This window comes from Sprattus sprattus (genome assembly GCF_963457725.1).
Source record: "Sprattus sprattus genome assembly, chromosome: 8".
Taxonomy (NCBI): Eukaryota; Metazoa; Chordata; class Actinopteri; order Clupeiformes; family Clupeidae; genus Sprattus; species Sprattus sprattus.
In genome coordinates this window covers 24,948,111-24,960,938 of record NC_137927.1, presented here as the reverse complement: position 1 = coordinate 24,960,938, position 12,828 = coordinate 24,948,111, and the positions used below count along the sequence as shown (strand labels likewise).

Here is a 12,828-nt window from a genome sequence, read left to right as displayed (position 1 = left end):
CCCATCTCAACATAAATACCTAAACATTGTGCTTACACACCTTAGTTGGGGGAAACTGTTTGTGTACAAATCGAAATGCTACTCTAGGCATCATACATGTCACAATGGTGAGAAGAATGACTAACCAGACATGACTTTGTGTCAGGCAGTTGTGAGCAGTTCCTGTACGTAGGAGGAAAAATATTAATTAAAAAGAAATGAACCAAAGAATGGAAATGAACCACCACAGAGAACCCTATTGGGTTGTTTAAGACATTCCAGGACAAGACATTAACAACATGTCTGATTCTGTGAAGCCCTGACTGAAAAGCTTGAATTAATGTATCCTACCAAAAAAGGTGAAATGCTCAGGGAACTTATGAAAGGCACTGTTGCTGAATGGGACAAATAATAAAAAGAAACGACAGGCTTCCCCAGATATAAAGATCATTAATTGGTGTCCAGTAATTTGTATCGAGGCCAATCTGACAGTTGAACATGATTAGTGTTGTTACCAAACTAATACAATGTGTCAAATATTGAATGACTTAATACTTCAAATTTCCTCACCAATCTTTACCATGTTTACTCATTGTTTTGTTATTTTTGGTCAAAGATTAAAAAAAAAAAAACCTGCCAAATATACACGTGTTGTGGTAGCACCAGCAGCCATGCACCAGTAGGAGGCGCAGCAGGAAGCAGAACTAGGTGAAGGAGTAGTCTGAGGCGAGGACCACCTGTATGCCCTCCTGACCGCTGATGCCCACGCCAATATGGACCGCTGGTGAAGAGCAACAGAAGTCACTGTATGTGCCAGCCAGGCTATTTCAGACAGTGAGCACTAAGCATTACATTCATTCATAACATTAAACACTAAGCATTATATTCATTCATAACATTAAACACAAGGCATTATATTCATTCATAACATTAAACACAAGGCATTATATTCATTCATTACATTAAACACAAGGCATTATATTCATTCATTACATTAAACACTAAGCATTATATTTACTGACTTCCAGGCACATTGGCACATTAAGTAAGTGAAAAGAAGAACAGAGAGAGAGAGAGAGAGAGAGAGAGTTAAGAATTGTCATGTTAATCCTACTTTTAATCATGCTAACATAATTGTCACCTCCTATGGCCAGTGTGGCTGCCTGCTTATGTTTCTTCACCAGCTCCACCACCTGAGCCTTCTGTAGGGGGTGACCCAGCAGCAGAAGACTGTTTTGCACATGCAGGCTGTGTCCAGCAGGAGGTACTGCAGCTCTGGTTCCAGTGCACAAGCCTGAGGAGCTCTTAGTACCTTTGGACTTCCTCATAACCGAACAGTCAAATATCAGTCATCACCCATCTTCCACTACAATCATACAGTCATATAAAGAAACACAGATATGCATAGAGCTTTGCATATCCTCTACACCACACCTCAGGCTTACCAGGCAATGGCCACCGATGATAAGTCATACTCTGCATTCATGGTCTCCTCAAACACATAGTCATGTGTGTGGATATCAGCTTGGTCCAGAGATGTGTTAGTGGTGTGTCAATGGTAAGAAAAGGTAATTTGAAGCATCATTAGGTAGTTTTGGTTTAAAACTAGCAAATTGACTACCTAAAAAGCATGAAAAATCCTTGTAAATGCCACCAACAGCTGAGTTGGCAGTGATAAAAGCTTGCTAATATGTCATTTTTTGGCGATATACTTAGTGATGTTGCGCTGTGAAGGCTTTTTCACAGTTTTGGTGGGGTGTTCCTTTCCGGGACCACAGAACTTCATAGTGCATAGCCTGGATGGCTAGTGGGAAGGTGTATTTATCGGTCCTGAACATGACCATGTCCATCAAAATCAATTTGAGGATACCAATAATATACAAAAACATACCTCAAAATGCACATTGTTGCATTATTTTTAGTTATGCACAGGAAAAGTTTCAAGAAAAGGCTTTGAAGAATTTGGATCAAGATACCCCTTCTAAAAACCTCTAATCATTTTTTTTTATACTGTATATATATATAGCCAATTACACATTAAGAGACATTAGAAAGTAAAAGTTGAGAAAATCTAACAGGATGCACAGCCACTGAGTATACAGTGCAAAGTCAATATATGTGTTTCCATATCTGAATTTCATAGTATAGTTTCATGAGTCATGATCAGTATCAGTGCATACCATCAGGTCCTTTTCAATCCCTTCACACAAAGCATCAACACAGTGTTCTCTGTCCTCCAAGAGAGTACTCACAGTGTGAAGTCTTTTTTCCCATTCCTCAAAGAAAGCTCTGGCCAAGTCTTTGGAGGCCAGAACAGCCCTACACCCACAAAACAGTTAAAGGAACAGTATAAATAAACAAAGTTACAATCACAAATCAAATCAAAGTTTTTACAAAAGTAACATCAACATTCACTGACATTATGCCTCATTAGTATATTTCATGATATTTCCTTGGTTCACTCTGTGCAAGTTTGATATGCTGCTGAACAGGGAGTGGCATGCACAAAAGTATTGTGGGGAAGTTTGTCTGTAAACCATATAAAGATGTATACTTTCTTTAGAACTATACCAAGATAACTATATGTTTTGACTTTCAACCACCCATTTGTTGCTCAAAAACCATTAGCTAATCTTGTTGCCTGGAAACTGGGATTCAGTTTTACTCAGATTTGGGCATGCCTTAAACAAAGATCTTTCATATTCACATTCAGAACTCATTACCATCACCCGTGGCCCTTCACCACTCCCTGGCTGAGTTGGATTAACAACGTTCCAAGGTCTTTGGCTCTCAAGATCATTAGTCCTCCTTCTCTGACACGCTGTTAATACAATATGTCAAAAGTAATAACCCTGTCAAATATGTGATAAGAATATGTTGTGAGGTTTTGTCGGAATGCCAGCTCAAGACACATCCATTTCCCTCTGGTATACTAAGAATCCTGGCTCAAAAGGCAAGTTACATTTGGCATAGGTTTCATATTAATGTCATAGGGAGAAGCAGTCTAGGCACAAAAGACAACAACAAAAACAAACAAAACTCAGAAAACCCACAACAGGATATGACCTACATTTAGGTGCTCTGACGTGAAGTTCTTAAGGTCTTCACTTCTTCAATTCAATCTCTCAAACAGAATGGTGTCAGCACACTTACAATACAGAGAAGATGTACTCCACCTGGTCCAGCTGCTCGGCAGGGGAGGTATTGTGGGCCTCGGCTGGCATGCCCTGCCTGCAGTGGTACACCCCCCTGTCCCAGCCCAATAACCTCCATACCGGGAGTGGAAGAGTTGGGAATCAGACTTATATTCATGTCTCTCATAGCTAGAATTAAACTCATTAAACATGAGTTGGTCTAACATGCTCTCCAAAATACATGTGCTTTATTTTAAGACTGGCAGGAATGTGACCATTGATCTTCTGTATGATGTCTGCTTAGCGCCTTAGTGTCTGCCTGCAAGGTCGAGGAGTGATTGTTTTCTTTTTCGTCTTTGCGATGATATATTTGTCTTTTATGCTTTTATATCTTAATGAAGATACAGTTGCGAGTAGTGGGAGTAGCAAGAGATCTCTGCAAGGATCCAAGTCCCAGACTCAGGTCTCAAGAGACCAGCCCTAAGATGAGGGCAGAATAAAGAGGATGACTCAAGCCCAAAACACTGAAGATCAATGAGAAGCTTTTGAGATCAATTGCACCGAAGGCTTTTATGAACTCAGTGGCTATTAGCACATTGGATTTCCCAGACACAGGATCTGTTTCCAGAGATAAACTCCTTATGTTTCAGAGAAGATGCATCCATTAAAAAGCCATTTTATGTCATCATGTCACATAAATATGTCACTAAACGGTTCATAATGATAAACTGATATATGCTGATAAACTGAGATTGTATCCAAAGCACAACTTCAACAGATCTGAACTTCTGTTCTGCACCTCTGTTATTTAATGACAGTTCACTATGGACAGCAGAAACACACACACACACACACACACACGCACGCACACACGCTCACACAAACGCACAAACACACACACACACACACACACACACACACACACACACACACACACACACACACACACACACACACACACACACACACACACACACACACGCACGCACGCACACGCACACAGACAAATACACTCTCACTAAACATTCCAGTAGCCCACAAACCAATTCTATTCTATTCTCTCTGTCTTCTGAATGACAGTATTATATTGTGTTTGTTTTACTCTGTAGTTTGTGTAACACTTATATTTGTTCATAAGCATTGATAATCCTAATCACTAAATTAGAATTGTTTACTGTCGTATTGTTTACTAGTTGTCTAACCAACAATAATGACAATGCCACATTATAGCACTGTGTATTTAATTGTAATTGTGCTATTTTCCCAATTGGTTTGCTTTTGACATTCAGTTATATTGCCATGTAGGATGTTCTATCTGTAAATGAGCCCCTCAAGGATTTCAAACCTTGTAGGTCAAATGCAGTGATCTATGAATTTCAACTGAAATGGAAAATGTATGTATAGTGCATTAGTGTGGTTCTCTCAGCATTATCAGTCAGACATTTCTCTAAGTAAGAACATGTAGCTGTCTCCATGTTTAACACCATATATGGAATCTTACCTTACCTACATAATCATCCATGGCATGTAGCCTATTACATACTCACAGCATACATACATTTTCCATTATGCTCTTGATCATTTGTACAAACATACTGCTCCTTCTCTATGGATACACTGACTTTATTACCACTGAAATTAATTCTTACTTTGCATTTCATGATAACAGCACACTTGGGAAATCATTGTATGCTCTCAGCATGGCCAGTACCTGGGTTGTGGAAGATCCTGCAGGGGGTCCATTTTGTTCTTAAGGGCCAAAACTTCCACGGCCCCTTCTCGGAATGGTGGCTCATGTCTCTCCATACCTGGGTAATCATACCAGTGGCATGAAAGAAAAATGACATTCTGTCATTAACTTTAATTTTAGATTAAGATTAAATGAGCTACTTCTCATTTTTTTATTTTAAATTAACATCAATTTCAATTTGCATTAATAATCACTTTAAATACAACGAAAAATACTGTTGAGAGGGAAACCTCAATTACTTCCATTCCAACTCATGCTGAATAATGGAAAAGGTTATCAAAATTGGACACTCCAAACCTGAGAAAGCCTAAGTTACACATATTGATTTCAATTTAAAGATTGTTTTCTTTTAGAAATTACAGCAGAGTCACTACTTTGGTCAACTACGTCTGCTGTTATGTGGAAAAACAAGAAACCACTCACAGTTGACATTACCAAACAGAGTTATTAAGTGGAGGAGTGGCTGAAATACGATGGCAGTTTACCACCTGTATAATCAATTTCTTTCTTTCATAAATTGATCTTACCTTGTGTCACACAGGGATATGGATAGACAAATGAGTTGACTTCCCTTGACTAAGATAAGCATCTATCATTATGCATTAAAAGTTCTAATAAAATCATTTTTAAAACTCTTTTTTTTTTTTAGCTTAAGGTGAAAATAGAAAAGGTTAACCAGATTGATCTTCACTACTTACTGTATTGGTTGGCGTTTCCTGAGTTGAAAAAGCAACTCCCACCCTTAATTTGGAAATGAATGAGAAAATAACATCATAGAGAAAACTCTCGTGTGTCCCTTATAAGATGTCATTCCCTATCCTTCCCACACGATGGCGATCAACGACTTTCAAAGTGAAGAGTGCGTCAGATCATAAATAGTTGGACGACCATAGATCCAAATGCATGTGACCAAGTACTCCGTCTTGTGAAAATAAAGTACATTACAAATATAAATAAAATATTATCAATTAAATACATATTTTTAATATCTTAATTTGTGAATCCCTTTTTTGTAGACATGCATGTTATTTTATTCGTTAAGACCAAGGGAGTGTTTTTACTTGGCCAACAATATATGGACGCCGCACACATGTGGCTTCTACTGTAACGTTACTGTTTACATGGAAGCCCATCAGCGTTGCTGCTAACCCATCTGCTAAAGGAACTTTGAAACAGTATATTTGTATATTACAACAACGTCAACCTTTTTTTCCAAACTCAGCTTGCTTCGTAATGTTATGTTGTTGAGTTATGCCTCTCAGATTTGAATTCCAGTCTAGTGCTAAGCTGTTGTAAGCTCATCTATCCAATAGTGCGACTGGGGAAAGTTATGGCGTACGACTAATGTTACATTAGTCACAGTTACAGCCTTCTTGAGAAAACAATTTCCACCCTACTTGCGTTGTTATATCTTCATCTATTCTGGCCCATTTGTAATTTACCCATATACTACAAAAGGATGCAAAAATGATGTCTATGAAAGAACTGCAGTTGTTACCCTGTGACCCGCAAGACAAACACACCCAAAGATGCCGAATGGGTCCAGGTCTAATGGCCAGCCTCAGACTTACTATTGGAACACCTGTCCTGATTTCTACACCTGGAGGAGCCTGCCTCTGCACAGCTTGGCCACGAAGTGACTTGGCGGAGGGATATTTTCAGTTTGATACCAGATGTGCAACAGCTAATTTCAGCCGTACAATATACAAATCACTTCCTTTTAACTGTGAAGATATTAGACCACTGAATTGCCCAAAACTGAAACGTGTCAAAGTAAACGTTGTTGTGAAAAGCATTAAGTTCAAGAAAATGATGCCCTCTGATTTAATTTGTGAAAATGTGAAGGAAATTCTAAGTGGTATGTATGTTCATGAAAAGCATATCATCAACATCAGTTCTTTTGCGACTGAAATGACCTGCATTCACATTGAGAATGCTAACTCAGGCTCTACCAAGGCAGGCCTAGTCACAGAGAAGACTTTGTTGGAAATAGCAGCTGTCATCACCCTTGCAGAACACCGTCGAAGAACTGCTGAGGAATTGCCAAGGATATCCGTGGGTGGGATGGAGGATATCTATGCCTCACTGAAAGAGCTCATTAATTTGCCTCTCTTTTATCCCAACACACTAAAAAAGCTAGGTGTGACGTGCCCAAGAGGGGTACTGCTGGTTGGGCCGCCGGGTGTAGGAAAGAGCATGCTAGTGCGAAGCCTGGTAAAGGAGGTTGGTGCCACTCTGATAACGATCAACGGACCCGTGATCCTGGGATCCAGGCCTGGAGAGAGCGAGGAGAACTTGAGGGCCATGTTCCAGCAGGCTCAGGCAGCTTCTGAAGAGGGGCGATGTGTCTTGTTCATAGATGAGATAGACTCCCTGTGTCCGAAGAGAGCAGGCTCATCAAGCGCGCCAGAGAACAGAGTGGTGGCCCAGTTGCTGACCCTGATGGACGGCATCGCCAGTAGAGACCACTTTGTCATAATTGGAGCAACAAATCAGCCCGACACATTAGATCCTGCTCTAAGGAGGCCTGGCAGATTTGACAGAGAGGTGAAGTTCGTTAAACTACAGTGGTTGCGGTTGCGTGACTTATTGAAAGTATACGTGACTCTATGTCATAGTGACAAAAACTTAAGCTTCCTTGTCTTTTTTTTCTTTTAGGTAATCATCGGTGTTCCAACCCTTACACAAAGAAAATCAATCCTGGAATGTGTGAGCGACAAGATGCCCCTCTCAAGCAGTGTGGATTTCGTTGCCCTGGCTGAAGTGACCACTGGATATGTGGGTGCTGACCTGAGTGCGCTCTGCAGGGAGGCAGCTCTTCAGGCCATCCTCCACTCCCCAGAGGTACGGAATTGAAGTGTTTTACATGAGGAAATCAAACTCAAATGCTGAATCTAATTGGATATTAATTAGTCTTACTCATTAACATGTTTGTCTACCGCTTTATAAGGGCTCGGATGAGAAATCCATTGAAATGCACCACTTCCATGAAGCCCTAAAGAGGGTACAGCCTTCTTGTTTAAGAAGCAGTATTGGCCTGACTGATTACAAACCAATCTCCTGGGAACAGATAGGGGGACTTGAAGATGTGAAACTCAAATTAAAACAGGTGCCTAATCTCCTTTCTTTAAATGTTTGGACTTATAAAATGTATTTTGTTGGTTGTAAAAAAATATATACATCTTGATGGGTTTTTAAAGCAAGTAATTATGATTCCTAAAAGTAAAATATATTATATAAATATATATGCCAGCATTTTCATTTCAGTATTTGTGAGGATGCTGTATTGGATATTGTCATCATGCAAGTGTAATTTACACATATTTTTCTGATTTTCCTCAGAGTATTGAGTGGCCCATGAAATACCCTGAGTCGTTCATAAGACTGGGCCTGTCTCGCCCCAAGGGTATACTTCTCTATGGCCCACCAGGATGTGCCAAGACCACCCTGGTCAAAGCTGTGGCCACCTCCTCACACTGTGCCTTCCTGTCTGTCAGTGGGGCTGACCTCTTCTCTCCCTTTGTTGGAGACTCTGAGAAGGCCTTGGCGCAGGTTTATCTTTCTTCTTAACAAACCATTACACTCCAGTTATGTCTATACTATTTGTATGAAATATGCAATATATTTAGATTTTAGCATTTTAAGTAAGTTTAGCTTTACATTTCATATTAAGATGCATTCAATTGTCAGCAAATGGCTTAGTTCATGATAGTTGACCGTGGTAAACAATGTTAAGCTCTTCTCCTTTGCAGCTGTTCCGTCAGGCGAGGGCCTGTGCCCCCTCCATTGTGTTCCTGGATGAGGTGGACACCATCCTGGGCTCCAGAGGGGACGCTCGTGCTGCCCACAGCGTCCAGGCCCAGGTGCTGTCGGTGCTGCTGAACGAGCTGGATGGGGTGGGCCTCAAGACGGCCGAGAGGAGAAGCACCCAGAAGAAGCTCTGTGAGTCCGAGGGGCATCCAGAGTCCCAGCAGGAGCAGCAGGTCAGCGTTGCCCCTCACCGACAGCTCTGTAATGAAAACATAAAGAGGCCCTTTTAATGGAAGAGATGAAGAATGTGCTTTTGTGTGAATTTGAGACGGATGTAACCCATCAATACACAGCCTCTGAGCATGTCTGAAAATGTCCTTGACTGTGTATCTTGCATCTTTTAGATGGAGTTCCATGAGGTATGCAACAAGGATGTGATGATTGTTGCTGCAACAAATCGCCCTGATGCTTTGGACAGTGCCCTGATGCGTCCTGGCAGACTCGATCAGATCATCTACGTCCCACCCCCAGACTATGAGGTAAGTGCATGCATGGTCTTTCAAGTCTTGTGCACAGAAGTTCAGACATGAGTTACACTGTAGTTACAGCACACAAAAGAGAACTAATGTGGATGGGAATGGGTCTTCCGGTAGGCTCGACTGGCCATACTGAGGCTTTGCACAGAAAGGATGCCGCTGGATTCAGATGTGTCTTTGGAAGAACTGGCGACTCAAACATCACTCTTCTCTGGAGCTGACCTAGAAAATCTATGCAAAGAAGTAAAGAGGAAAACGAGATACGTTTGAATTGAAAACTGTATTTTTTAAAATGACGAATCCTCTATTATCCTAATCTGCCTCTTTTTCTTTTATCAGGCGGCTCTTTTGACTCTTCACGAGGAGAGCATGGAAGCTTCCAGAATTCAGCAAAAATACTTCAATAAAGCCCTGCAAAATGTGAAGCCCTCCCTCAATGTACAGGAAATAGAAAGTTATCAACACCTTTTTACATGAATGATGTTCCCATGGCAAGCGAAAAAATGTATGTGTATACATGTGTGTATATGTTGAATGTTTATTTTAAATAAATATGCAAATTATGTAGGCCTACTACACATCCTGTCTAGTGATTATACAAGGTGCTTTGTTTCTAGTGATACTATCCTTGTTTTGTGAGATCCTTGTGAGATTATTGTCAATGAGCATTTTGCGTTCTTGCTCAGAAATACTGAGCAGGTGCAATACGTTTCGAGCTGTGGTTATTGAAAAGAAACATCTGCATGCTTTTGGCGCCATCTGTATCTCTGCAGGTTCATTTATTTATGGTATGGTAAATCCATCAGGGGGCGTTCCTGTCCCTTGATGACAACTAACTGTTGTTCTGCAGAGTTAGTTTATGCGATTGATTTTGATACCGGACGTTTGTGTACGTGCCTTGAAACTCGTATCACTTCTACGGTGGTGAGCTATAAGGTTTCGTATCAGGATGCTGCTGACAGACGAACCTTGAACTGCCAATTGCTAAACCGAGGAAGGTAGGAATGAACGCCTGGCTTCCAGGTGATGCTGGGAATATGCTGAGAGCCTGGGTGTAGTTCATGATGAAATAATTCTTAAATTCTTTAAAAGTAACTAGTTTGAATTTATGTTCCATTCTTTTATAGATTTAGGCAACATGTCTGGGTTCTTTTTGATGTTACGGAAGAGAAAGGAGGTAGGATTGAGAATGTAAAGTGAAAGAGAAATCCACATATTATGTATGTGGAAGCATTCAAACTATTTTATGTCAAATTTGTTTAAAATTATTAATACCTTGATTAAGAATATTTGATCGTATATATTTCCAGCTTATTCCCTTAATTGGATTCACGGGTATGGCGGCCGCTGGTGCCGCTTCTGCGTCACTTTACTTCTTGCTGACCAAGCCTGATGTGATGTGAGAAGTTTTCTCTGTTCGAACTGTTTGTTTTGATTAAGTTAGACCTGAGATAGGTCTATGTGATGGCAGCTCATAAACACTTAGTATATTAATTGCTTTCCTATTGCAGATTCTGTCTACATTTATTAAAAATGGCTTAGGCTATAGGTTTATTTACACAATTGATATATCATTAATGTAAATTTTCTAGACTTAACCGGTCGAAAAATCCAGAGCCCTGGGAGAGGGTAGATCCATCCAAACCACAAAAGGTAGGATTAAATTTGCATGCCTTCTATAAATGTGCATTCAAATGTATTCTGAATTATTAAATATTGACAACTTTTAAAAACTGAGGCAACGTCGTTATCAGAGAACCCTCTGCTGAGTCATCCTCGCGTGACATCCAGTTTCAAAGAAGCTATCTAGAAATTCATAGTGACGTCAAATTTGACCAATGTTGTTCGCCAATGCTGGTCACCAATCTCACAACTCCCAACGCCTCGAATATATTAACTACATTCAATAGCTTTTCCTCAACCTCTCACCATTACAGCTCATCACCATAAACCAACAATGGAAGCCGGTGAAGGAGCTGGAGCTGGTGAAGAGCCTGACTAAATGAAACCCACGAACCTGCTTCCCTTCAGAGACATGCGTCTGCACCTCTCACCAGTCTAGCGGAATCCTTTCTGCACAGACTAGGCTCATGGACGATCAGTGTGAGGAAATGCTTCTGCTAAATTGTTGGGTTACAGCCTACATTGTCTCAGTCCATGCTTTGGCTACCCAACTTAAAATACATCTAAAAGAGATGTAGGCTATTTTCTGCACATCGGAAATATATATTTATGAAAATATTTGTGCTTTTGAAATGTGTCAATTTAACAATCTGTGTAACCTACAGTATTGTAAAATAAAGTGATATTAAATGGTCATTTTGTAATTTCATACTTACTGACTATTTACTCATACAGCCTAACCAAGGTCAACTACAACCACAAAAATGTTAAAAGATAATGTAATTAATGGTAACTTGCTGAGTCACAATCCAGCTCTTAACATAATTACTGTGAGAGTCATTTCCTGATAGACACTGCCTTTTGTTACAGCAACTCAGCACACTCCCATGAAAATACACAAAATCAAAAAGCAGTGATTCTTGAGATAAGGGACAAAACAGGTTTTGATTTTTCCCAAAAAATATTTGGATAACTTCCAAAATATATGATTACATTTCTGTCAAATGAAGTTTTGTCTATCCAAACATGTTTTGGTTCAACCTCCCAGTTGTAGATTTTTTATGTTAATTGAATGTTTGCTGGGTCAGCACTTGATTTTTGTCAACACCATAATAAACATAAATAGACTTATGGAAATGATTTTAAATGATCTTATCAGAAATTTTTGTACTCATTAGTTTTCCCAGTTCCCCTTATAATGTACACAGGTCTTTAAATCATTAAAAACAAAAGTTTAGAGCCAAAGAAGTCAATGTTAAATGAGTAGAATTGAAATCATACCACGAATTACATTTGTCTTTAACCTTCAGATTTAACAGAGACATTTTTAAGCATTAAAAATACACATCTACATTGGAAATGTGTTAGTCTTTGAACAAATATCCTTCAAGGAATGAAACAGATACCATTTTTTTTTTTAACTATAAAATACTATATCTGAAGGAGTTGACACTCTATATCTAAACTAGATTTTATTTGACACATGAAACTGAAATAGCAATAAAAATCCATAGGAAGTGATATTTTTGGCATAAACAGCATTAAAATGATTAAAATGGACACTAAAATGGCCTTAGTCAACACCATCAGAGAAAGTCAACTCCATCCGACACAAATGTTGATGGTGTTTGATGGTGTTTTGATGGTGTTGACGTCTGATGGTGTTGATAAAAAAAGTACATTTCTCCTTATATCACACAAGATTCTCACAGGAGCCATCTTGTTTTTCATCTGTTGATCATGGTCCAGCCAATCTATATAAATAAACACTAGATTGCAGAACATTTTACTCTAATGTTGACTCTTTATCCATTTTGGAGTTGATACGCTATGGTTGTGACGTGTGCATATTAGTTAATAGATATGAAAAACAAAGTATTATTAAAAACTTACCAGAGCTCAAATTTTCTCATGTCACCAGGAAGACCAAGGAGGAAGGAAAGGGGTCCTTTGAGTTAAAGCTGCCCTAAATTATTCCTGATTTTTTTCCCAATTTAAAAAAGTCTGATGGTGTTGACGAAAACTCTGGACACATGTTCAACTGACCAGAAAGTAC

General features: G+C 39.5%; 2 protein-coding genes across 2 annotated transcripts; both read left to right on the top strand.

The window, feature by feature from the left end:
- Positions 1 to 6,056: 6,056 nt before the first annotated feature.
- Positions 6,057 to 9,626, top strand: afg2b (AFG2 AAA ATPase homolog B; the record flags this gene model as incomplete). The annotated part of the gene is made up of 8 exons (XM_080843633.1): positions 6,057 to 7,410; positions 7,522 to 7,707; positions 7,814 to 7,972; positions 8,206 to 8,415; positions 8,616 to 8,846; positions 9,018 to 9,152; positions 9,267 to 9,392; positions 9,489 to 9,626. Exons 1-8 carry the CDS (start codon positions 6,331 to 6,333, stop codon positions 9,624 to 9,626), a joined length of 2,265 nt encoding a protein of 754 aa, XP_080699759.1. The 5' UTR covers positions 6,057 to 6,330.
- Positions 9,627 to 10,287: 661 nt separating this feature from the next.
- On the top strand, positions 10,288 to 11,173 carry LOC308368919 (normal mucosa of esophagus-specific gene 1 protein-like; the record flags this gene model as incomplete). Its single annotated transcript, XM_080843215.1, has 4 exons — positions 10,288 to 10,326; positions 10,460 to 10,548; positions 10,742 to 10,802; positions 11,087 to 11,173. The coding sequence occupies 4 exons, from the start codon at positions 10,288 to 10,290 to the stop codon at positions 11,153 to 11,155; spliced, it is 258 nt and encodes an 85-aa protein (XP_080699341.1). The 3' UTR covers positions 11,156 to 11,173.
- Positions 11,174 to 12,828: the final 1,655 nt, after the last annotated feature.